General features: G+C 39.5%; 3 protein-coding genes across 7 annotated transcripts; all 3 read left to right on the top strand.

Annotated features, from left to right (window-relative positions):
* The first annotated feature begins 1,114 nt into the window (after nt 1–1,114).
* Nucleotides 1,115–6,686, top strand: LOC137936168 (protein WEAK CHLOROPLAST MOVEMENT UNDER BLUE LIGHT 1-like). 4 transcript variants are annotated; one of them, XM_068780728.1, is made up of 5 exons: nt 1,115–1,375; nt 1,474–1,545; nt 2,459–2,520; nt 3,142–3,934; nt 4,608–6,686. In XM_068780728.1, the coding sequence occupies exons 4-5, from the start codon at nt 3,185–3,187 to the stop codon at nt 6,465–6,467; spliced, it is 2,610 nt and encodes an 869-aa protein (XP_068636829.1). In that variant the 5' UTR covers nt 1,115–1,375; nt 1,474–1,545; nt 2,459–2,520; nt 3,142–3,184; the 3' UTR covers nt 6,468–6,686. The 4 variants fall into 4 exon arrangements, with proteins under 4 accessions (XP_068636829.1, XP_068636828.1, XP_068636830.1 ...); XM_068780727.1 differs by having other exon boundaries at nt 2,466–2,520; XM_068780729.1 differs by lacking the exon at nt 2,459–2,520.
* Nucleotides 6,687–7,255: 569 nt separating this feature from the next.
* LOC137937672 (uncharacterized) lies at nt 7,256–12,510 on the top strand. 2 transcript variants are annotated; one of them, XM_068782786.1, is made up of 7 exons: nt 7,256–7,363; nt 8,020–8,095; nt 8,172–8,238; nt 8,349–8,471; nt 8,561–8,644; nt 11,952–12,038; nt 12,125–12,510. In XM_068782786.1, exons 2-7 carry the CDS (start codon nt 8,028–8,030, stop codon nt 12,209–12,211), a joined length of 516 nt encoding a protein of 171 aa, XP_068638887.1. In that variant the 5' UTR covers nt 7,256–7,363; nt 8,020–8,027; the 3' UTR covers nt 12,212–12,510. The 2 variants fall into 2 exon arrangements, with proteins under 2 accessions (XP_068638887.1, XP_068638886.1); XM_068782785.1 differs by having other exon boundaries at nt 7,982–8,095; nt 12,125–12,508.
* Nucleotides 12,511–13,337: 827 nt separating this feature from the next.
* On the top strand, nt 13,338–22,967 carry LOC137936169 (protein CYPRO4-like). The gene is given in 3 exon segments (XM_068780731.1): nt 13,338–14,277; nt 14,280–15,037; nt 22,569–22,967. Coding segments are annotated over 3 exon segments (1,941 nt in total). The 5' UTR covers nt 13,338–13,376; the 3' UTR covers nt 22,851–22,967.
* Nucleotides 22,968–23,290: the final 323 nt, after the last annotated feature.

Genomic DNA, 23,290 nt, shown 5'->3' on the forward strand with positions numbered 1-23,290 from the left:
CTTTTTGTTGTGGGACTATTCCCTATAACGCTCGTCGTGACATTAGGCCTAAACATACAAATAATGAGATCTAATACATAGACAATATAAATAGGGTATGATCTTAATGGGGCACAAATTAAGCTCATCTGAACAAACATCTTGTCTTGATGCTATGTTAAAATTTAGATCTTAAGTCTACCTCGATGTGATTAGCTAAAATTAGAAAAGTAGTATCAAGTAAACTAACTTATGAAATCATTAAATTTAGTAAAAAAAAATTCCTTATATTCTCTAATGGAGTAGAAAAAAAGAAGCTGATTTAAGATGATTGTTTGCATGATCAAGGAAATCAAGAAGCGAAATAATTAATCGTGTTACTCTAAGTAAGACATGGTTTTGCCAATTAAAGCTGATTTGTTTTCATTCAAGTTGCTTTTTAGTGGTAAAGCATGATTTTTTTTTTAGAAAACAATACTAATAGCTATTATAAAAATCTACTAAATATTTACCCATTTTTCTATGAAGGCACTAATAAGAGTTTAATTTGAAGATTTTTGGGAATTTAGTAACTAAAAAAAATATTCTATCTTTTCCTCGCATAAAAATTTCCAACCGTGGGCACTAACAAGGAGAGAATTGATCGGTTTTGCAACTTGTGAGTTTGAGAAGCTGCCCTTGTCAACAAAATTTCCTAGACATGCTTCTTGTTTGTTTTTTTATGAATCGACTAATCCCCGCTTTTTTCCTAGGCTCTTAATTTACTAAGAGGACACAAAATTGAACTGCAATTTATTTTCATTTTTACTAATATATTTGAATTGAATAACTTAAATATTGATTTCTTCTTATTCTATGTTTATTTATTATCCTATGTGTTCATGCTGATGTTATTTTAATTTTTTAATAATAAAATAGAGATAATAATATTGTTGTAACTTTCAAAAGAGAGAGAGAGTGCTCCTCCATTTTTGGTACTTTTCATAAATTTGTTTAATCTTATTAGATAAATCATTTGGAGACTAAGTAATCATTGATTAGCCGGAGAAAAAGGCATCAGGGAGGGAAATTTAGAGGATGGAGTCCGAAAGTGAAGGGCTTTTTACGAAAATGGTGGCGTGGCTTTTCCCAAAGCGAGAGGCGGTGAGGTGGCGTTGAGCCCCTGCTCCCCGCTCCACTCATGTCGTCAAACCACCCTTGCAGATTCTCATATTAGCTAATAAAAAACAAAAAAGTTATTTTTCAATAAAAACCACGAATTGTTTTCCATTATGATAATAAATAAACAAATCCATATTCTCTTCGAGAGAGAGAGAGAGAGAGAAGGGGGGAGGTGGAGAGGAAAGAGAGTTTTTTCTCAGTTCAGACAGGGATCTGGTCTGTTATCTCTGAGAAGGTACGCTCCTCTGCACGTGTTTTGTCTCTTTCTCTTCATCGTCCCCTTAAATTTCCCTCGTTTGCTTTAATTTCCGGTACCTGCCGGCTATTTTTCAGCTGCTGAAAGGTTGACGGACTTACACGGAGACGTAACAATTCGGGTTGTGTTCCTCATCTCGGAAGAGTATAGTAAGCTTGTTTCTGCTTCTATCCTTTTTCTTTTTTCTGTTTCCTTTCGAAATTTGATTGTCCGAATTTATTGCTTATTAGAGATCTTTACTTCATGTTGTTTGTCACTCGACTTGCCGTAATTTGGCTTCTGGGTGTTCTGAGTTTTTTAAAATTTTGTTGATTGTTTTCTGTCAACCGTTGTTATTCAGCTACATGTTCTGCTTTAATAAATTCCTTCTTTTTGTCTTTCTTATGTTATCTCCTTTTTGCTTTGTGATTTTGTCGTCCGTTGGCGTTTCTGGAAGTTTAACATCCTGAATTCCTGAATTTAATGGTACATTTAATCGATTTTAATAACTATACGTCCAGTTTGTAATTTCAATGGAGTCAACTTTTGCGTGAAAAATCAGATTCTGCCGTGAGCCTGGGTTTTGTTTCAGCTATGGAGAATGCATTTTTTTTTTTTTTTTTGGTCCGAATATCAACTGAGGCTCCTTTTTGTCATTTGTTAGGAAATAAGTATGCAAAAAGGAATTGGTAATTAGAAGAAATTCATTCAGTGCATTACTTGAGTTGAAGTAGATTAGCTTTGTTCTCAAATTTCTCTTTCCATATTAAGTCTAAATGCAACAATTCAATATGGTTTCACATAGGAGAAATGTGTTGGCCATTTCAAATAAAGAACGAATTGAATGCCTGTAATTATAGCTGTATGTTACTTGATTGTAAACTAAAGCTTGTATCTTATTTTGATATGTGTAAATCGTATCTGTTATTAAAATAATTACTTATGTCCTGTTTTTTATTGGTAAATATAACCCTTATTAGCCTATGCATAATGCTTAAGAAGTCCTTAAAATACATTAAAGTGGTCGTTTGAGTAATTGGATGGGGACTTATAGACCAGGAACTAACCAAATTCATCTATCAGGCTGCAGGTGTTCAATTGTGGAGCCTGTTGCATCCCTCTTTCCATCTTCATTAACTCTTTGTGTAAGTTCGATCTTTGATGAAGGCATTAACCGATTCTCTCTTGACTTATGAATTTTGGTGGCTGTGTTTTGCGAATTGGCAACCACTCTGATCAGCTAATATCTGAAGAATTTGGCTGGTTGTAAATATAGGGACAGATTTTCGCCACAAAATGTTTTGAGAAAAGTTCTTTGGAGTTAATCACCATCAATAGCATTAGAAACTCATGTAAAGTTTGTCTGCTGATACTTTCTCGTGAAATTTTCCTTTTTGAAGAAAACTGGTAACCATAATGTGAAAGGCTAACACAGTTCTAGAGCTTGATAGGCCAATTCAGTCCAAACCCAGTGACTCTGCAGTTTTGAGTCAAGAAAGTAAAACGGAGATTCTCTGCTTCTTTTGTGCCTCGGAATCATGAAATTTTCTTAAAGATACAAAAGAAAAAGAAACAATCATCCAGTTCTATTTTGACTCGGTTATCTGAAAGATTTGGTTTCCTCTCGTGAACACTGTTGTCATGCTCTATTAATTTAGAAATATTTTATTCTTCAGAAGTACTATAATTTGATTTATTGTATTATGATATGGATTCTTGTTATTGACCTCTTTCCTTTTTTTTCTTTTTTTTAAAATCAATTCCAGATATTGTCTTCTGTAGTTCATTGAGTCACACTCTTTGAGTACCATGGAAATAAATGGAAATGCTGAAGGAAATAGCAGTGTGGAGATCTCATCAACCTCCCCACCTGCTTCTGAAGTGTCCCAGTTAGACATTCCTACTGTCCTACTTTCTAATGAAAACTTGGGTGAAACTCAAAATGTTGCAACGGAGATTTCGTGTCAGTCCAGTGTGAAAGATGACGAAGTCAAAGCTGTAACACCAGATGATCTTTCTGTACCTTCTTCTTCACATACTTCAGATGAGCAGCTGACAGGAGGTGATTGTGCTCCAACATCCAATGAAGCTACTGATTTAACAGCAACTGAACATAAGATTTCTGTTCAATCACCTGAAGAGCTACTCCTGTTGGAAGTTGCTAGAGATCCTTCTAAAGAAGTAAATCAAGAGTCTGTAGCTGAGGAAATTGTCATTGCCTTAGAAGCAGATGGCTTTTCTCCACCTTGTTCTTCACATTCTTCGGATGAACAGCTGACTGATGGTGATTCTGCTTCGATTCTTGATGGTTCTAGTGAATTGAGGCTAAATGCAGATAGCATCTCGGTTACATCATCTGATGCTCCTGATCAACCTCAGATAGGTGTTACTGGGGTGCAGAATGAAACGTCCAGTTCTGCGTCTCATGGACAAGTAACACAGGACGCTGTTCCAAGAGCCCTTATTGATACTGCAGCACCCTTTGAATCCGTGAAGGCAGCCGTCAGTAAGTTTGGGGGGATTGTTGATTGGAAAGCTCATAAACTCCAGACGGTGGAGGTATATTTTTTTTTTCTGTAATTAGCTTTGAACTTGATACTTTAGTTATTTTTTTGTAGGTTTTTTTTTCTTGCCTGACATGATGGGTTATATTGGTTTAAGTGAGTTTGTGTGGCCATCAATGAGTGGATCAGAGGGGAGTTCTCCCTTTTCTGGAAAAAATCTATCACGTTTTATGTTAGTGCCCAATAAATGAGTGAATGAAATTTTTATGTTTATTATATGGCAGCCTGCTGAAAGAAGTTTTATAAAATAGTCCCTTTTGGATAGTAATATATTTATTTAATGACCCTTCTTGAGGAAAATTCTACTTCCTCTATATACCTAAATTTATATATTGTTATTGTAGTTTTAATTCCTTTGTATACCTAATGTGATGTTAATTTTTTTTTTTTTGTTATCATATAGTCAAGATTTTTTCCCTCTATTCTTGTACTAATATCTGTATGTATAGTGGCTTTTGTCCTTTTTAATCCGAAGAAATAATCCCTTCATATAGCTAATGTTATTATTTTATTTTTTTTGAATTATAATGTAGTCAAGATTTATTTTCCTCTGATTTTGTACTAATAGCTGTATGTTTAGTGGTTTTTGTCCTTTTAATCGGAAGAATTTCTTCCTAACTACATGAGTTTTTCAATATGTGGCTGCTAAACAAGTAAGCTGTTTGCAGAGGCACAAGTATGTTGAAGTTGAACTTGAGAAGGCACAACATGAAGTTCCTGAGTATAAGATGCAATCTGAAGCTGCTGAATCTGCCAAAGCACAAGTGCTGGCAGAATTGAACCACAACAAAAGACTAATAGAAGAACTAAAGCTTAGCCTAGAGAAAGCTCAGATGGAAGAGAATCAGGCCAAACAGGACTCGGAATTGGCTCGACTGAGGGTAAACGAAATAGAGCAAGGCATTGCAAATGAAGCTAGCGTGGCGGCTAAGGCCCAGCTTGAAGTTGCCAGGGCCCGGCATGCTTTTGCTGTTGATGAACTGAAATCTGTGAGAGAGGAGTTAGAGGAACTAAAGGGGCAGCACCTTTCTGCTCAAAATGAAAAAGACTTGGCTGCTAAGAGAGCTGAAGAGGCAGTTTCAGCTTCGAAGGAAGTTGAGAAGACAGTAGAGGAGCTTACTTTGGAACTTATAATGGCCAAGGAGTCACTGGAGTCTGCACATACAGCACATCTGGAAGCAGAAGAACATAGAATGTCAGCGACCATGGCTAAAGAACAAGATGAGTTCAACTGGGAGAGGGAATTAAAGGAAGCTGAGGAGGAGACACAGAAGTTAAATGAGCAACGTGAATCAGTGGAGGAATTAAAGTCAAATCTGGATGCAGCTACTCAACTACTACTTCATTTGAAAGCTGAGTTAGCTGCTTATATGGAATCCAAACTGTCCCAAGAGACAGAAAGCAAGGAAAAGGAGGAGAAATTGAGCGAGCAGATAGAAGAAACTAAGCAGCGTCAGACAAGTATACAGGCAGCTATAGCTTCAGCCAAAAAGGAGCTTGAAGAAGTTAGAGTTAGCATAGAAAAAGCTGAGCAGGACGTGGACTTCTTGAAAGTTGCTGCCGTGTCACTCAAGTCAGAGTTGGAAAAAGAAAAAGCTGCATTAACTTCAATGAAGCAGAGGGAGGGGATGGCTTCAGTTGCGGTGGCCTCTCTCGAGGCTGAACTCGAGAGGACAAAAGAGGAGATTGAGATGGTTCAGTACAAGGAGAGGGAAGCAAGGGAAAGCATGGTGGAGCTTCCCAAGGCGTTACAAGTAGCTGCACAAGAAGCAGATCAGGCTAAGTCAGTTGCAAAGTTGGCAAGAGAGGAGTTACGGAAAGCTAAGGAAGAAGCGGAACAGGCTAAGGCTGGCTTTAGTACCATGCAGATTAGATTACATGCTGCAATGAAGGAGATTGAGGCCGCCAAGGCCTCCGAGAGGTTGGCACTGGCTGCAATAAAAGCCTTGCAAGAGAGTGAAACAGCAGCCAGACCAGATTCACCAGTCGGGGTGACACTCTCTTTGGAGGAGTATTATGAGCTAAGCAAGTGTGCCCACGAGGCCGAGGAACAAGCTAATGTGCGGGTTGCAGCTGCCTTGGCTCAAATAGAAGTGGCAAAGGATTCTGAAGCTAAAAGCTTGGAGAAACTGGATGCCGCCAATGAGGAAATGGCTGAAAGGAAGGAGGCCTTGAAAATGGCAACTGAGAAGGCTGAAAAAGCAAAGGAAGGGAAGTTGGGGGTTGAACAGGAGTTAAGGAAGTGGAGAGCAGAGCATGAGCAGAGACGGAAAGCCAATGATGCAACTCCCAGGGCAGTTTACCCAACTAGAAGCCCCGAGGAAGAGCCAACAGAAAGGAAGAGCTCCGTGGGCGTTGAAATGGAGACAGCAGCAGTGCAGGCACCACTGGTGCAAAGTCAGAAGGTTGTTGTACCAGAAACTAATCATGCAGATGGCGCAAAGACAGAACAGAAGGTCAAGAAGAAGAGATCCTTCTTTCCACGGATTGTCATGTTCTTGGCTAGAAGGAAGACTCAATCAAAGTAAAGGAAAACGGATGAGTATGTTCATTCTGTATTCAGTTTCTTTGTTGGGCAACGTACTGTGCGGTCAATCTGTGTTTTGTATAGTTTTTTTGGAGAATTTAATGTATGATCACTGGGATTTGTCCATGGGGGGAGAAGAGAATAATGTGCTTGTTTGACTCTCGGGTGGAATTTGTGAGAGTACTCTTTTAAGTTAAAATGTCAATGCCTATTCTGATGAGTTGGGTTTGGAAGTGGCTGAGTTTATCAGATTGTTTGAACACTAGTTGTGTTCAGAATTATAGTAAAAAACGTAAAAAGAGACTGGCCAAACTTCTTCCTATGGATGGGGTTTGATCAAACTGTTCTATGCCAAGGTTATGGCCAAATAAATAATATTTTTAAAATATTTTTTTATTAAAAAATCTTCATATAAAATTCTATTTAGTGCTTTAGTAGGAAATTACATGATTTTTTTAAAATTTCAAGAAAAATTAAATACAATTGTTAAAAAATAAATAAAAATTAATAATCAATTTCATATATTACCATATCTATCTCATAAATGTTTAGTAAAATAAAATTTTGTCAAATATAAATTACTTTTATTAAAAATATTACAGAAATATTTATTAAAAAAATATTCATATGGTTTTTTGGCGGCTGAAAAATCTTACCTAAAAATTACATGATTTTTTTAATAAGAATTTTTAATTAGATTTTAAAAAAAAAAAAAAAAAAACATGAGGTACTACTGGGTTCTAGCCACTCAGATCTGGGCCGGACGTGGGCTTGTTGCCAAGCTAACATTCGCCACTCCTTAGCCCTTCGCCTTCTTCTGCTTCTGCCTACTGCGGGGCTGCGACGATTTTCTTCCTTTCAGCCTTGACTGGCAGTGAAATACTTGGTGGACTACAGGTATGTTTGTTTCTTACAAGCTTTGCCCCAGTCTTTCCTCTGCTTTTTTTTTTCCTTCTTGTTACTCTTAGATAAAATCATTACTGAATTCCAAATGTTGTTTCTTCTTAGTTCTTTCATGGAAAAAATCCATGAGCTTTTACCGTGTCCTGTATTTCAGTGTCTCTGTTAGTTGCACCATTCTAATAATGATATTTTTGAGAAAATAAAAAAAAAATATCGAAGTTTAGTGGAAGTAGAGCAGACGAGCAAAGTTGGTTTTTGAAGTTTGCCTTCTAAAAAGTATTCGTGGGTACAAATATTTTTTGGGAACTTCGAAGTTGAAGCTACTCAGTGCGTGATGTTACTTGCGTGGGTGAAACCATTTGCTTGATGAGCTTGAGTCGAGTGTGTGGTGAATCAGCTCAATTTTGGGGGTTGAGTACAAACCCCGACAAGAGTCATTCAGAACTCGCTCTTTCCTCAACTGTCTCTCCTTCTTCTCCCTCTCAATTCCTCTCTCTACGCTTTTCAATTTTATACTTTTTCACCTTAAGATGTGAAAACCATATCAAACTTAAGACTAAATTACTTGCAACTTATTACCTGACTTTTGTATTTCCATAATTATCTGTGTAGCCCTAAAAAATTCTCTGCTTCATCTTTTCCCTTGAAAGTACCACTCATGAAGGAGTTCGATGTGAATGGAACCCCTCTTTTCCTTGCACTTTTTACTGATGTCACCAACAGCAAGTAATCTCTCTCTCTCTCTCTCTCTCACACTCATGTAGCAATATTGTAGCATCAATAGCTGATCATTTTCCTTCAGGGAGCTTCTTTGTTCCATGCAGGATGGTACTCTCGAACCAGAAGTAGCTTTTCTCAATGCTTCTCTTGTAAGTTCTGCTAAAGAAATTTGTGTCATTTATTTGTAGAGCTCTTAAATTTGTCTTTGATGTCATCAGTCCAATGTAATTTTGATATTTTATTAAAATGGTTGACATAGATCCCAGACGTATTCCCTCTTCTAGCTGCTGCTCACAAAACCCTTGTGGCAAAGTCGAGAAATTCACTAACGACACGTACCCTACATTCGGAACTTGTGTACAATTATGCAGGATCTAAACATGTATGAGAATCTTTTTTGTTATGTTCATAAAGTTGCAGTTTCTTACATCTTTGGACTAATAGAATTCTTAACTTTGCTGAGGATTCTAGATATCAGAATCTCTGAAGAGGTGTGGAATCTCTGATAACACCCCTTACATACTTGCTGCACGATTTGGTGCTTCTCATGATGAGGTAATGGGACCATTTGACTGTACCTTATAGAAGATGTACTTCGTGTTGATTACACTTTGAAGAACTCAATGTCTTTTCTCTTTGTTTGTATTTTTTTTGCTCACTAGTGATGGAGTGAAATAGAGGATGAGCATCTGAACTGAATAAGAACAAAATATTGAAAATATCTCTCTTCATTATGTGTCTGGTTTTTTTTTATGTTGCATAGATTCTAAAAATCGGAAAGAAAGTGGAGTTTTTTTATTTTTTTACTATACTGGTATTTTCCTGATAGGATATTTCATAGATTCATAACTTCACACATTGCAGTGTTTTTAACCTGATTTCTTTTGTTAAAATATCTGAATTTATAACCCTTTCTGTCTTTATTATCAACCTCTTAAATGCTTCTGCTGTTCCACCTTGAAAGACATGAATGATCTGATTATGCATCTCTTATTAGAGTTGGAAGAAACCTTTTATGTTAAATGTGCATTACCCGTTCTTTTCCTTTTTAGCCATGCAACCTTTAGGAAAGTGATAGTCATGTGAAAGAAGAGGAGGCTAGTGCTTCCTCAAATACTAAGTATCCTGTATGATTTAATGGAACAATGTTTGACATGCACAAATACAGGTAGACATTAGAAAGCATGAGAATGACTCGTAATGATTGCATGTTTGAGTGTATTCTCTTTCATTTTTTTTGAAGTGGTGAGAGATTTCATAAAGAGCAGCAAAACAGAAAAAACAAGATTAGGGGGGCCCTCCCTTAACAAGGACAGATATGGAGGGAGGCCTCATTCTTGGCAAGCTTATTAGCAAAAGAGTGTGCCGATCTGGGAACATGAGCCCAGAAACATGAAATTACAGAAGTGATAAAAAATTGAGTATAAATTTGTCCAGCGTCTCCAGGGAGGTGACACCGAGATGGAACACCAGCCAATGACCACTTTAGAATCTCCTTCGATGAGTAGAGGGCCATTGAGGCTACATGTATTCTCTTTCACTAGGCTGCATGTATTTTTCTGCTTGCTTTTGTGTGGTAGCACACTTTCTTTTGATTTATAAATATCATTTTCAGGGTCTATTAAAAAAAACAATTTTTTGCATTGTCTTGAGAAAACATTATATACCGGATATTGTATGATGGAATTCACATCTACTATTATCTCCCAATGATGGCATTTCACTGGATAGTGTTGGATATCATGTCTTAGATGGCTGTGCAAATCTTCATTGCTATATAGTTTGTGATGGAAGGTGTAATTTTATGGGGTACTGCGACAGTGCTTTGCCGACATGGACCAACCTAGCCTGATTCAGTGGGGTTGCTGTACTATGAGGTGTGGGGCTGTGTTACAAACCCACTCATTTAGTCCTTGACTCAGCTGAGGACTCAGCCCTAGGCTCTGTCTCAGAGGCTCAACCAAGCTGTGGAAGATGGCTAGAGGAATGAATGACGAGTACAGCCTTGTGTGGGACCCAGTAGGACGAGTAAAAGTAGTTTTCTTTCGGAAAATCTCTTCCAACATAGAAGATAACTTTTAAGGTTCAAGGGGATTCTCCCCTCCTGTAAAGCCATGCGAATAGGAAGTTTCTAGAGTAGAAGATTCTAGATGATACTTTGCTTGTTGCTCAAGGTAGAAAACATGGGAAACCATTAGTGCCACATAGGTAGTAGTGAAGTGTTTACTACTTGAGCATTATAAATGTGTAAGCTCTTGGAGCCTTTAATATTCCAAATCAAATGTAATTCTCATTTATCTAGTTTCGGCTAACCCAATGTGTCTTGGACCAATGATTTGTAGCTCACTTAGGTGGCTACCCCGTTTCTATTGGTGTGAGGAGATTCACAAACTCTATCCGTTGATCCAAGGGGTTCTACCCTTGGCAAAGATAAACAGCTTTAGTTCACTATCCCATCCATTCCATTCATTATTAGCCAATTCCAATAAATAACCCAGCCATCCATTTCCTATCACTATAGCTTGAATTGAGTTGGTGTCTGTAGCGTAGTTATTGTCTAGAGTCAGTCTTAGTCTTAGTCTCGAATCCTTGTCCTAGTCTTTGTTTCGAGTGCTTGTGTTAGAGTTCAGTCATTAGTTAGTATCTTGAGTAGTTCATGTGTGATTAATTTATCTTAGTGATTCACTTAAGGGGCAAGGTATAATTATTAAGACAGTTCTATTCCCATGAGTCATTCTAGCCCAAACCCGTCCTAGTCTGTCTCGAAGGGTTCACTTCCTATCCCTAGAGCCATCACAAGTCTGAATCATAGTCTTTGTCCAAGTCAAAGTCTATCCCACAAGTTTTAGCTAAATTAAGAAAGTTTACTTTAGTAGTAGATTGGCAACCTTCAATTTAGTAAATTACCTATTTAAGTCCAACTCTTTAAGTTTCCTATTTCAGTCTAGAGTTCCCACATCGACAAAAGAGTCCAATTCTTGTTTATCAAGTCACATACAAACCATGTGAACCAAGAACCTTCTATTTTGGTCTCTTTAGTTGGCGCCAAGTTAGAAAACTGTTGGTTTCCATTTCAAACACCTCCAAAATGTGTTTAGAAATTTCCTAATCCCTCTAAATTCCTTCTCCAACATCCCTAGAGTCCAAAGAGTTTATAGGTACCCTGCTTTCCACATCCTAGAGTCTGGTAAACATTGATTCTCCAGTTTAATCTATTGTAGTCCAGCCTGAGTACTATTCATAAAACGCTTAATTCTTAGATTTATGTTGCTCAGGAATCTAACCTATACCATTGTCTTCCTAACTCTCCAATCTATCTAACCGTATCTCTGTTTTCCATTCTAAATCCCTAATCCCATTTTATAAGGGTGAGAATATAGAAACCCTAATTGCCTCCAGTGCAGGTAAGTCTTGTCTGTGAAAGTTTCATGTGAAATCCCCTACAAATCTTATGCATCCACAAAGTACCTGAAACCGCTCTCTAACCCTTTGAACCTTCGCAAGGTCATCCCCATGATTTTAGAAAATCATGGCCTTTTTTGTAAAAAAAAAAAAAAAAGGCTACGCATGGTATTGAAAAAGTTGTTTTTTAACTGCTAAATCTATTTTCAAGAACATGTCAAAGGCAAAAAATCTCGAGGTACTTGAATGACAAGAACATAGGATTAGTTTCCAGCTCTATTGCTCCAGATTGATGAGGTGTTATGTGACCAATTACCGTGTTCAAGTTGTTGTTAGGTTCAAAGAGTTTCTTTACTACTTTTCTAAACCTTGAGTTCTATGCTTTTTTATTGTGGAGTCAAATCTGGTTGACTGCACAAAGTGTGGAAGGTGCTGATGGAACATTACTTATATGCGCTAGATCAAAGCTATAGAGAAGCTTATCAATGGGAAAGAGATTGATTTGGAAGAGTTGGAAAGACGTGCAGATAAATCCCATATACAAAAGGTATGATACTGCCATATCCAATCTTAAAAAAAAGTACTACTACACATTTTCTACTTGCATTTGATAGTTTTTTCCTCTCTTGCCAGCATTATAAAATTTCAGGTCTGGAATTAGCAGTATCCTCATTATCGGATTCCATCACTTGCCGAATTGCTGCTCGAGATGCATCGTGAGGTTCTATAAAATTTTCTGTGCTTGATTGTTACCTTTTGACTCAATTGTCTTAATTTAGAACATCTAGTTCATGTAGCAATCTTGGATTTCAGAGGTGTCCACATGATATACACAATATAATGCATATCTTTTCTTATTTTAAAACAAAAAAAGCTCAAAACAGGAAGTGAGAGCCAGATACAGTACCAGAAAGATGTATTTGATCAGATCTTTAAGGGTCTTGATATGATATGCAAAATCGAAATGCACCCCCTAAAAAAGCTCCTGTTTAGGTTAAAGAAGCTGAGTAATGCTACATTCCATTTGTTCTTCTACTCAGATGCCTAATCAATATTTGTGAAATAGAAAATAGAGAAAGCATTGAAAATTGAAACCTTCTTTTGCTGACTCTTTATTTGGTCAAGTTCTATAGATAGATGAATTGAAGTGGTTCCATTTGAGGAAGTTCTATCAGTGATCAATTCCATTACAGGAGTTTCTGATATCTTTATCTATGTAATAGTAATTATCCAGTTGGTTCCATTGGGCCCACTTTACACGATTGGCACATGCCCCTCCGGGTAAATAATTATTCTATTTAACTAATTATGCATACATATTATCTATAAAAAAATTAGACATTTAAAAATAATATTTTTGTACATATATATATATATATATATATATATATGAAAATTATTTTCTTCATAATAAAATATATCTTTTAATAATTATTTTGATATGCTCTTCATCTTCTTCCTCTTATAGCCTCTCTTTGTAGGTAATTAGGGGGTATTTCATTAACGAGTAAATATGAATTATTGTTGTATTTATGAGATTAGCTAATGGTAGTTGTTCCTTATAATGCCTAATTACTGTTTAAATCATATTTTAATATTTTTAGTTGTTTAATTATATATTTAATACATAATTTGAACTTTAATGTATATTTTAACTCTCCCTAATGAAGAGGGTTGACTCGCCCGATCCAACTGGCGGCGAGTCGGGTCCCGATCCCGAGTCGCAAAACCATGGTTTTGACAGAGCAGTGGGAAGGGTTCCGCTGTGAAAACTTTTAAGAATTGCCGGTCATCTCCGTCTGCTTTCAAATTTTAAAAACTCCACTTCTTACCGTTGGAGCATGTTCCCCGTCTCTCCCTCTCTCCCTCTCTCTACCTCAGAGCCATGGGCGGTTCTCAGAGTCGGGAAGGGCTTGAGATTTCTGACTCTGACGAGTACGAAGACGAAGAAGAAGAAAATGAAGAATACGAGGAGGCAAAGTCATCGTCCGGAAGAAAGCGCCATTTCAAAACTCCCGAATCCGCTACAATCAGAGAAAACCTAGATACCCTTGATGAGGTCGACGCCAGTCTCCGATCTCTGAAGCTCAAGTACTCCTCCAAGAGCCCCAGCCCCTATCCAAAAAACGCCATCAAACTCTATCTCCATGTCGGCGGCAACACCCCCAAGGCCAAATGGATCACTTCCGAGAAGCTCACCTCTTACACCTTCATCAGGGCGAGGCCGGATATTCCTGAAAATGATGGGGAAGAAGAATCTGACGACGAGAGGACGAGCAAAGACTCTAACATTTGTTGGGTTTTCAGGATTGGGTCCAAGGTGCGGATCCCCGTCACCTCCGCGATGCAGTTGAAAATGGTCCCAGAACAAAGACGAGTGGATTTCGTGGCGTTGGGTGTTTGGGCTCTCAAATGCTTCACAGATGAGGATTATCGGGCTTTCATCACCAAGTACCAGAATTGCTTGTTTGAGAATCTTTACGGGCTGGAAGCCACGGAAGAGAACAGGTTTAAGATTTATGGGAAGGATTTCATGGGGTGGGCGAAACCTGAGGCTGCTGATGATTCGATTTGGGAGGACGCCGAGGACTTGTATACAAGAAGCCCTGCTTCTTTAACTCCTTTCAGAGCGAATCAAAATTTGAGGGAGGAGTTTGAAGAAGCTGCCAATGGAGGCATTCAGAGTTTAGCTCTAGGAGCCTTGGACAATAGCTTCTTGGTTAGTGACTCGGGAATTCAGGTTATGAAAAATTTTAGTCATGGAATTCATGGGAAAGGGGCCTTTGTGAGTATAATTGTGGTGGTACCCATGAGAACACCTCAAGTTTTGAGCATTCCACTCCAAAGAAGGCTCTTTTAATGAAAGCTGAGACAAATATGCTTCTGATGAGCCCCATGACTGATGGAAAGCCTCATGCACGAGGCCTCCACCAGCTCGACATAGAAACTGGAAGAATTGTCACCGAGTGGAAATTTGAAAAGGACGGAACTGATATAACGATGAGAGATATCACTAACGATAATAAGGGCTCACAGTTGGATCCATCAGGCTCGACATTTTTGGGTCTGGATGACAACAGACTCTGCCAATGGGATATGCGGGACCGAAAAGGGATTGTTCAGAGAATTGCCTCTGGAGATACTCCAGTGTTGAACTGGAACCAAGGCCATCAGTTCTCTCATGGTACCAATTTCCAGTGTTTTGCGACAACTGGTGATGGCTCCATAGTAGTGGGTTCTCTAGATGGGAAGATCAGGTTGTATCCTAAAACTTCAATGAGAATGGCAAAGACAGCTTTTCCAGGGATCGGGTCACCTATAACTCATGTGGATGTTACCTACGATGGAAAATGGATATTGGGGACTACGGATACCTATCTAATACTTTTTTGTACTGTTTTTATTGATAAAGATGGCAATTCAAAGACAGGTTTCACTGGTCGTATGGGGAACAGAATTGCAGCTCCAAGGCTGCTTAAGCTGACTCCATTGGATTCACATCTAGCGGGTGTGAACAGTAAGTTTCACGGAGCCCAGTTTTCATGGGTGAGCAATAACCTTTACTAATTTACATTCTTCTATTTTGAGTTGGTTGAATGCTTCATTTGTTAATTTTTTTTATAAATTATTGCCTTTTCTAGCCTTCTCGGTCTGTAGGTATTCTAGTTAAAAAAATCTCTTATTATGGGTCTGATATAGAGTGAGAGTGACTAATGACTTTCTTTATTTTCCTTTTTTAGTTGCTTAGATCCTTATTCTCCTTCACAATTTCGTGTTGTGTTTTTCATGTTATGTTATTAAACTAAAAGTGTTTCAACATGATGATTTATGGACTCCCAAAAATTATGAACATTTGGAACTGAGTACCATGCTACAATTAACTGTGATCTGTTTGTGGGATTTTTACTTAATGGTTTCCTCTTTAAAACGTGATGAATATCTTCTTCTGTGTTAGATGGAACTTTCTTTACTTTCTAATTGGGAAATACTAGGTTCTCTCACCTTTTTTTTTTTTTTTTTTTTAGATCATATTCAGAAATGTCTATGCATATATCTTATTTCTTTCTTTGTCATTACTATCGCGAAAGAAGTATGTAAGCATTCGTTGTCTAGCAAAATAACGGTGTTGATGCTATGACTGGATTCTAAGCTATGATAACTCGTACAAATACCTAAGGGTACTAGTGACTTGATGCTCAATGGATCAAATTGACTCGGTAAAACAAGAAAATGCTTTGATCTTGAATTGTAGGATTCATGTCGACATTTCCGGCGAGAACCCTCTTCCCGTTGTAGCTTCTCCAGCAACGAAACCACCGATGGAGCTTTTCCGACGACGGAACCGCCGGTGGAGCATTTCCGACAACTTTCCCGAGCTCGGACAATACTTTCTGACAACCCCCGAAAACCACCCCTTTCGTTTCCCCTTCCGGCGAGGACCCTCTTCCTGGCAACGGAATCCCCGTAGCTTTTCCAGCAACGGAACCACCCGACAAATTTTTTTTTCAACGACCCCCAAAATCAATGCCGAAAACAAAAAAAGACTCGTCGGTCAACGCAAGTCATCGGACAAGGATGCTTCGGACGGTTAATCTTTAGAGCTCTGATACCATGACAAATCAAACTCACAGGACTGACAGAACAGTCCAAACACCAACAAGAGAGAGCGTTGAGCTCTCTGGTTTCACGGCGAAAACGAAGCAGACGAACGATGAATCAAAATGTTTCCATTGGGAATTTTTCCCCTTTCATTAGGTATTTAAGCTTTAGGTTTTCCTGTTACAAAAATGGCCCATGGGCCCAAGACAATACCCCCCCCCCCCCCCCCCCCTCCCCCATCCCATTAAACCTAATCAAATAACCCTATGTACATATCCCAAATTATACAACAATTATGAACATAAATTACATTTAATATACATTTTAACATATCGTAATATTAAGTACCTATGTCTTCCGCTCCTAACAGGCCGGTCTCTTGGGATGTATTGGCTAGGTGCTTAACATTTGGTATCAGAGCGGGCTCCCACGTCACGCGTTCGAATCCCCAAGGGGGCGACCTAGAGGCCAGATTAAAATTACTGGTAGGCCGTAGGAACTTAACCCGGGTCCGGCCAGTGTCGCTAGAGTGGGCCGCCGTTAGAGTAGGCCATCGCTAGAGTGGGCCGCCGCTAGAGTAGGTCATTGCTAGAGTGGGCCGATGTGGATGTCGGCTCACGAAGGTGGGGTGTGATGTTATGGTCCTAGGGTTAAGTACTTATGTCTTCCGCTCCTAACAGGCCGGTCTTTTGGGATGTATTGGCTAGGTGCTTAACACAGAGTGAGCTCTGATACTCGGCTCTGTTGCCGGAAGAGAGGAGCTCTGAGACTCGACGCTGTTGCCGGAAGAGAGGAGCTCAGAACTCGGCGCTGTTGCCGGAAGAGAGCAGCTCAGAACTGCGTCGTCGCTGCCGTAAGAGGGCAGCTGTGTGACTCGTTGACGTTGCTGAACAGAGAGGGTTTGAGACTCTCTCTATTGTATTTTGATTTCTCTCATTTGAATAAAAATCCTCTGCAGCTCCTATGGACGTAGGCAATTTGCCGAACCACGTAAAATATTGTGTCGTGCATGATTACTTGTTTTGTTGTCATCGATTTTTTCACAACAACTGGTATCAGAGCTGAGGTTCGGGTCTGAGGGAAAACGATGGCTGGAGACGAAGTGAAGGTATCGGGGATCGAGAAGTTCGATGGCACGAACTTTGGATATTAGAGGATGCAGATAGAGGACTACCTCTATGGGAAGAAACTCCATCTTCCACTGTTGGGAAGAAATCAGAAAAAATGGAGGAGGCCGATTGGAATTTGTTAGATCGACAGGTTCTGGGAATTATTCGGCTAACCCTGTCGAGATCCGTTGCACATAACGTCAGCAAGGTGAAGATGACTGCGGGTCTCATAGAGGCTTTGTCAGGTATATATGAAAAACCTTTAGCAAATAACAAGGTTTATTTGATAAAAAAGTTATTCAATTTGAAGATGGCAGATGATACGTCTGTTGCACAATATCTGAATGATTTTAATACTATCACAAATCAATTGTCGTCTGTTGAAATTGAATTTGATGATGAGATACGTGCACTGATACTATTGGCTTCATTGCCAAATAATTGGGAAGCCATGAGAATGGCTGTCAGTAATTCTACCAGTAAATCAAAGTTGAAATATGATGATATTCGTGATTTGATTTTGGCTGAGAAAGTACGCAGGAGGGATTCAGGCAATACCTCGAGTTCGAGTTCAGCATTGAATGTTGATTCTCAGGGGAGATCACATGACAAGAACTCAAACAGAGGCGGATCAAAATAAAAAAACAGGGGCAAGAGCAAGTTAAGGCCTGGTCGGCAGGTAACTTGCTGGAATTGTGGCAAAGCTGGCCTCATAAAGAAGAACTGTAAAAACCCTAAGAAGACCGAGAATAATAGTGCTAATGTGGTAACTGAAGAGATACAAGATGCACTATTGCTTACAGTTCATAGTCCAATTGATGATTGGATACTGGATTCAGGGGTTTCCTTCCATACATTTTACCATCGGGAGATAATGCAAAACTATGTGCAGGTGACTTTGGGAAGGTGTATCTGCCTGATGGAGAGGCTTTGAACGTGGCGGGGATGGGAGACATTGACATTGCACTCCCCAACAAGAACAAATGGACCTTGCAAAAGGTCAGGCACATTCCTGAGTTGAAGAAGAACCTCAATTCTGATGGGCAGCTTGATGATTGTGGCCATTCAGTGGTGTTCTCAGATAGCACCAAAGGTCACCAAAGGGGGATTGGTACTGGCTCGGGGTAAGAAAACTGGTACACTCTATTCGACTACTGGTTTGAATAACACTATTGCCACTACCGTTGCAAAAAACACAACAGATTTGTGGCATTGTAGGCTTGGCCATATGAGTCAGAAGAGCATGAAAGAACTTTTGTCCAGAGGCAAGCTACCAGAACTGAAATCAGTTGATCTCAGTATGTGTGAGAGTTGCATTATGGGGAAACAAAAGAAGGTCAGTTTCTTGAAAAGTGGCAGAACACTGAAGAAAGAAAAATTGGACCTTGTGCACACAAATGTGTGGGGACGTTCCCCAGTGGCATCCCTTGGAGGTTCTCGTTACTATGATACATTCATTGATGATCATGGCAGGAAGGTATGGGTTTATTTTTTGAAGCATAAATCTGAAATATTTAATGTGTTCAAAATTTGGAAGGTCAAGGTTGAGACAGAGACAGGTTTGAAACTGAAATGTTTGAGGTCTGATAATGGTGGTGAGTATATTGATAGCGGGTTCAAGGAGTACTGTGCAGCTCGAGGTATCAGAATGGAGAAGACCATTCTTGGGACACCACAGCAAAATGGAATTGCTGAACGTATGAATAGAACCATAAATAAGCGTGCTAGAAGCATGGGGCTGCACGCTAGATTACCACCTACTTTTTGGGCAGATGCAATCAGTACTGTAGTTTACTTGATAAACAGAGGGCCATCAGTTCCGTTGGATTGTGGATTGCCTGAAGAGGCCTGGAGCAGGAAAGAGGTCAAATTTTCTCACCTTAAAACTTTTGGCTGTCTTTCTTATGTTCTTGTTGATTCTGATGCTCGTAGTAATCTTGAGGCTAAGTCAAAGAAATGTTATTTCATTGGCAATGGAGACGAGGCATTTGGCTATCGTTTTTGGGATGATCAGGGTTGAAAGATTATAAGAAACAGGAATGTGATTTTCAATGAGAAGATTGTGTACAAGGACAAGTACAGTACAGTTGCTGAAGCAGCTCCTCAGGAGTCCGAGTTCGTGAGATTGGATGACCTACCAGAGGCCACCGTGCAGTGCAGAGATGCGAGTTACAGGGAGAGTGGGTCCAGTGCACCCATTCCTATTATTCTGCAGTCATATCCAGAGTCGTCCACTCCTACAACTGCAATTCGCAGGTCAGTTAGGACTATTCGGCCTCCACAACGTTTTTCTCCTACTTTGAATTATATTCTGTTGACAGATGGTGGAGAACCGCAGAGTTACGAAGAAACTTTGCAAGATGAAAATTCTAGCAAGTGGGAGCTGGCCATGAAGGATGAGATGGATTCCCTGTTAGGGAATCAGACATGGGAGTTGACAGAACTTCCACCAGGGAAGAAGGCATTACACAACAAGTGGGTGTATCGGGTGAAAACTGAGCATGATGGCAGTAAGAGGTACAAGGCTAGACTTGTTGTAAAAAGGCTTTCAACAGAAGCAGGTTATTGATTACTCTGAGATTTTCTCTCCTGTGGTGAAGATAACAACCATCAGGTTAGTACTGTCCATGGTTACTACTGAAGATTTATTTCTTGAGTAGTTAGATGTGAAGACAATTTTTCTTCATGGAGACCTTGAAGAAGACATCTACATGCACCAACCTGAGGGGTTTGTAGTACAAGGAAAGGAAGGTTCAGTTTGCAAACTGAAGAAGAGCTTGTATGGCCTGAAGCAAACTCTTAGACAGTGGTACAAGAAATTTGACAGCTTCATGTGCAGTTTTGGGTACATCAGATGTCAGGCAGATCACTGCTGCTATGTCAGGTATTTTGACAATTCTTACATTATTCTGTTGCTGTATGTGGATGACATGCTTATTGCAGGGGCTAGTATTGATGAGATCAATAATTTGAAGAAGCAGATGTCAGAGCACTTTGCAATGAAGGATTTGGGAGTTGCGATGCAAATCCTTGGTATGAGAATTGTCAGAGACAGAGTCAGAGGCTCGTTGAGACTCTCGCAGGCTGAGTATGTGAAGACGGTACTCAGCAGGTTCAATATGGACAAGGCCAAACCAGTTGGCACACCCTTGGGCAGTCACTTCAGACTCAGCAAGGATTAGTCACCCAAGTCAGAGGAGGAACAAGATTACATGAGTAAGGTTCCTTATGCCTCAGCCATTGGCTCACTTATGTATACTGAGTAAGGTTCCTTTGCACTAGACCGGATATTGCCCATGTAGTGGGAGTTGTGAGTAGATACATGAGTAACCTAGGAAAACATCATTGGGAAACAGTGAAGTGGATCCTGAGGTACTTAAAAGGCTCCTCAGAAACGTGCCTGTGTTTCTCAGGAGAGAGGTTAGAGGTGAGGGGTTACGTTGATGCTGATTTAGCTGGAGATGTTGATAGCAGAAAAAGTACCACAGGGTTTGTTTACAATCTAGGTGGTACTGCAGTATCATGGGGTTCTAATCTGCAAAAAACAATTTCTTTGTCTACTACAGAAGCTAAGTACATTGCAATATCAGAAGCTGCAAAGGAGATGATCTGGCTACAGGGTTTCTTGGACGATTTGGCAGAAAGAATCAGAAGGGCACTCTCTACAGCGATAGTCAGAGTGCCATATTCCTTGCCAAGAACCCAACATTTCATTCCAAGACTAAGCACATTCAGATCATGTATCACTTTATACGATCATTGTTAGATGACGGACAATTGTTACTTGAGAAAATTTGTGTAAGTAAGAACCCTGCTGATATGTTGACAAAGGGTGTTACACTTGAGAAACTGAAGTTGTGCGCAACTTCAGTTGGTCTTCTAGCATGAAGACAGGGGCAGTGAGTTGCAGAGGTGGAGGATATCATGTTTGAGGAAGAGGGCGATACAATGGGTGAACCAGTCTCCAAGTGGGAGAATTATTGAGTACTGTGGAGCCTGGCCCACACCACACGAGCAGGACATGGAGAGGATTTTTCTTATTCTTTATTTACTTTGGCGTGTGCTACACTCAAGGGAAAAAATTAAGTATCCCTCCTGCCGTTTATCATCTCTTCGGAACTTACAGAGAGACAACGGAAAAACAGGGTAAGTCTCGGGACTTATAGAGAGCGAGCGAAAAACAGAGTGAGCTTTGAGACTCGACGTTGTTGCCGGAAGTGAGGAGCTTTGACACTCGACGCTGCTATCGGAAGAGAGGAGCTCGGAACTCGGCGCTGCTGCCGGAAGAGAGCAGCTGTGTGACTCGTTGACGCTGCTGAACAGAGAGGGTTCGAGACTCTCTCTATTGTATTGTGATTCCTCTCATTTGAATAAAAATCCTCTGTAACTCCCGTGGACGTAGGCAATCTGCCGAATCAAGTAAAATATTGTGTTGTGCATAATTACTTGTCTTGTTGTCATCGGTTTTTTCACAACAACATTCCACAGAGAAAATAGATGTTACTGATGGTCTTCTTTTTGTTGTTCTTCATGTGTGCTGAATTTCAAATTTATCTATCTTTGTGCAGGACCTTATTCTTGTGTCATCTTTATGCATTTGTATCGGTGGATTTTGTATATGTGGATAAGAAATACATCTTATATAGGCTTGTGTTTTATTTTGTATTAGTTTACTCATATGAACGGCTGCCTGTAATTAGCTCGTGGGTTTGGGGGATAATATCTATTGTATCATTAGTTGATGTAGAAATTCTAGATGAGGATAATGGAACAACTGGTTACTGCATCTCCAAATTTACAACCTCTATTTGGAAAAGAAAAAGAAAATACTGGAGGCAGTTATAAAACTTCTAGTAATTCTAGATGGAGATGTGCAGATTGCCAGGCTATGTGTCAACAGGAATGCTGCTATAAGCCATATATTCATGTTTTGCTTCTTTTCGTCTTTGTTCTTTCTCTAAAAAGTTCTTCTCATGGTAATCTGATAGTAAGGTGGTGAAGAACGTTTCTCTGCGTTGAAAGGGGTTAAGATTTGTTTTGGAGCAGCATCTTGTTGAGTAATGGGATGTCTGCATGGGTTTTAGTTGCAAATGTGAGGACAGAGACTGGGAAAGATAAGGCTTTTTTTTTCAAAAAAAAAAAATTGGAATAATATGCTGCTTGGAGTAGATAAATAGAAAACATTAAGGTCAAGTTTAATTTCTAAATCTTTTAAGGCATGAAAATGGAGGATGGGAAATTATGCTGAAGTCAACCATGTTGATGATATACAAGAAATAGGGAAATTTAAACCACATGAATTTATGTGTTCTTCAGTCTAGCAAATGCAATCTTACTTCTGGTATTCTTTTATGGTGTTTCCTTACCAGGTCACAGAGAACGGAAAGCAGGAGCATCACCTAGTTGCTACTGTGGGTAAATTCAGCATCATTTGGAGCTTCCAGCAGGTGAAGAACAGCAACCACGAATGCTACCATAACCAAGAAGGCCTAAAGAGCTGTTACTGTTATAAGGTTGTTCCCAAGGATGAGTCCATCGTTGATAGTCGATTCATGCATGACAAGTTTGCAGTCAGCGATTCCCCTGAAGCCCCCTTAGTGGTGGCCACCCCCATGAAAGTTAGCTCTTTCAGTATCTCAAGCAGGAGATGACATTCTGCCCAGCTAATGATTTTCTGAATTAAAGATTCAGAACAACTTGTTCAACTGTTATTACTGTGAATGGACCTGGTTTTTAGCACATTCCCACGTTATAAGCGGTTTCTACCCTGTCTCCTTCTCGATTATTCTTTAAGTACTATTTTCCACATGAATCATCTGAAAAATTAGTTTTGAGTAAAATATATATTATTTTTCACTGGCTGCCACTCTTCTGGGTCTCTTTTCGCAAAGGAAAGGACGATGCCTCCTTTTCCGTTTCCGTTTCCGTTTTTACCCCCGAACAAAGTCTTTGACTCAGCAAAAGAACGGAGGGAGTCGCAAGACTCGGAAGGAACCACGCCTTCCATGCCTCACACGTGCGCATTTCTCATTAATCATTAATTTATTTATTTCATATAAGCAAAAATAACAAATTACACAATAAGGCTTAT

Source organism: Aristolochia californica, unplaced genomic scaffold (assembly GCF_029961685.1).
Source record: "Aristolochia californica isolate CCGP_79_NKW_82.1479 unplaced genomic scaffold, dmAriCali1.0.hap1 SCAF_7, whole genome shotgun sequence".
NCBI lineage: Eukaryota > Viridiplantae > Streptophyta > Magnoliopsida > Piperales > Aristolochiaceae > Aristolochia > Aristolochia californica.

What these genes read in the sequence shown, in the direction of transcription:
- LOC137936168 (XM_068780728.1), top strand. Translation starts at nt 3,185, where the DNA reads ATGGAAATAAATGGAAATGCTGAAGGAAATAGCAGTGTGGAGATCTCA. An exon ending in ATAAACTCCAGACGGTGGAG is followed by an intron (nt 3,935 to 4,607) that starts GTATATTTTTTT and finishes AGCTGTTTGCAG; the next exon opens with AGGCACAAGTATGTTGAAGT.
- LOC137937672 (XM_068782786.1), top strand. Translation starts at nt 8,028, where the DNA reads ATGAAGGAGTTCGATGTGAATGGAACCCCTCTTTTCCTTGCACTTTTT. An exon ending in CTTTTCTCAATGCTTCTCTT is followed by an intron (nt 8,239 to 8,348) that starts GTAAGTTCTGCT and finishes TGGTTGACATAG; the next exon opens with ATCCCAGACGTATTCCCTCT. An exon ending in TTGGTGCTTCTCATGATGAG is followed by an intron (nt 8,645 to 11,951) that starts GTAATGGGACCA and finishes TATATGCGCTAG; the next exon opens with ATCAAAGCTATAGAGAAGCT.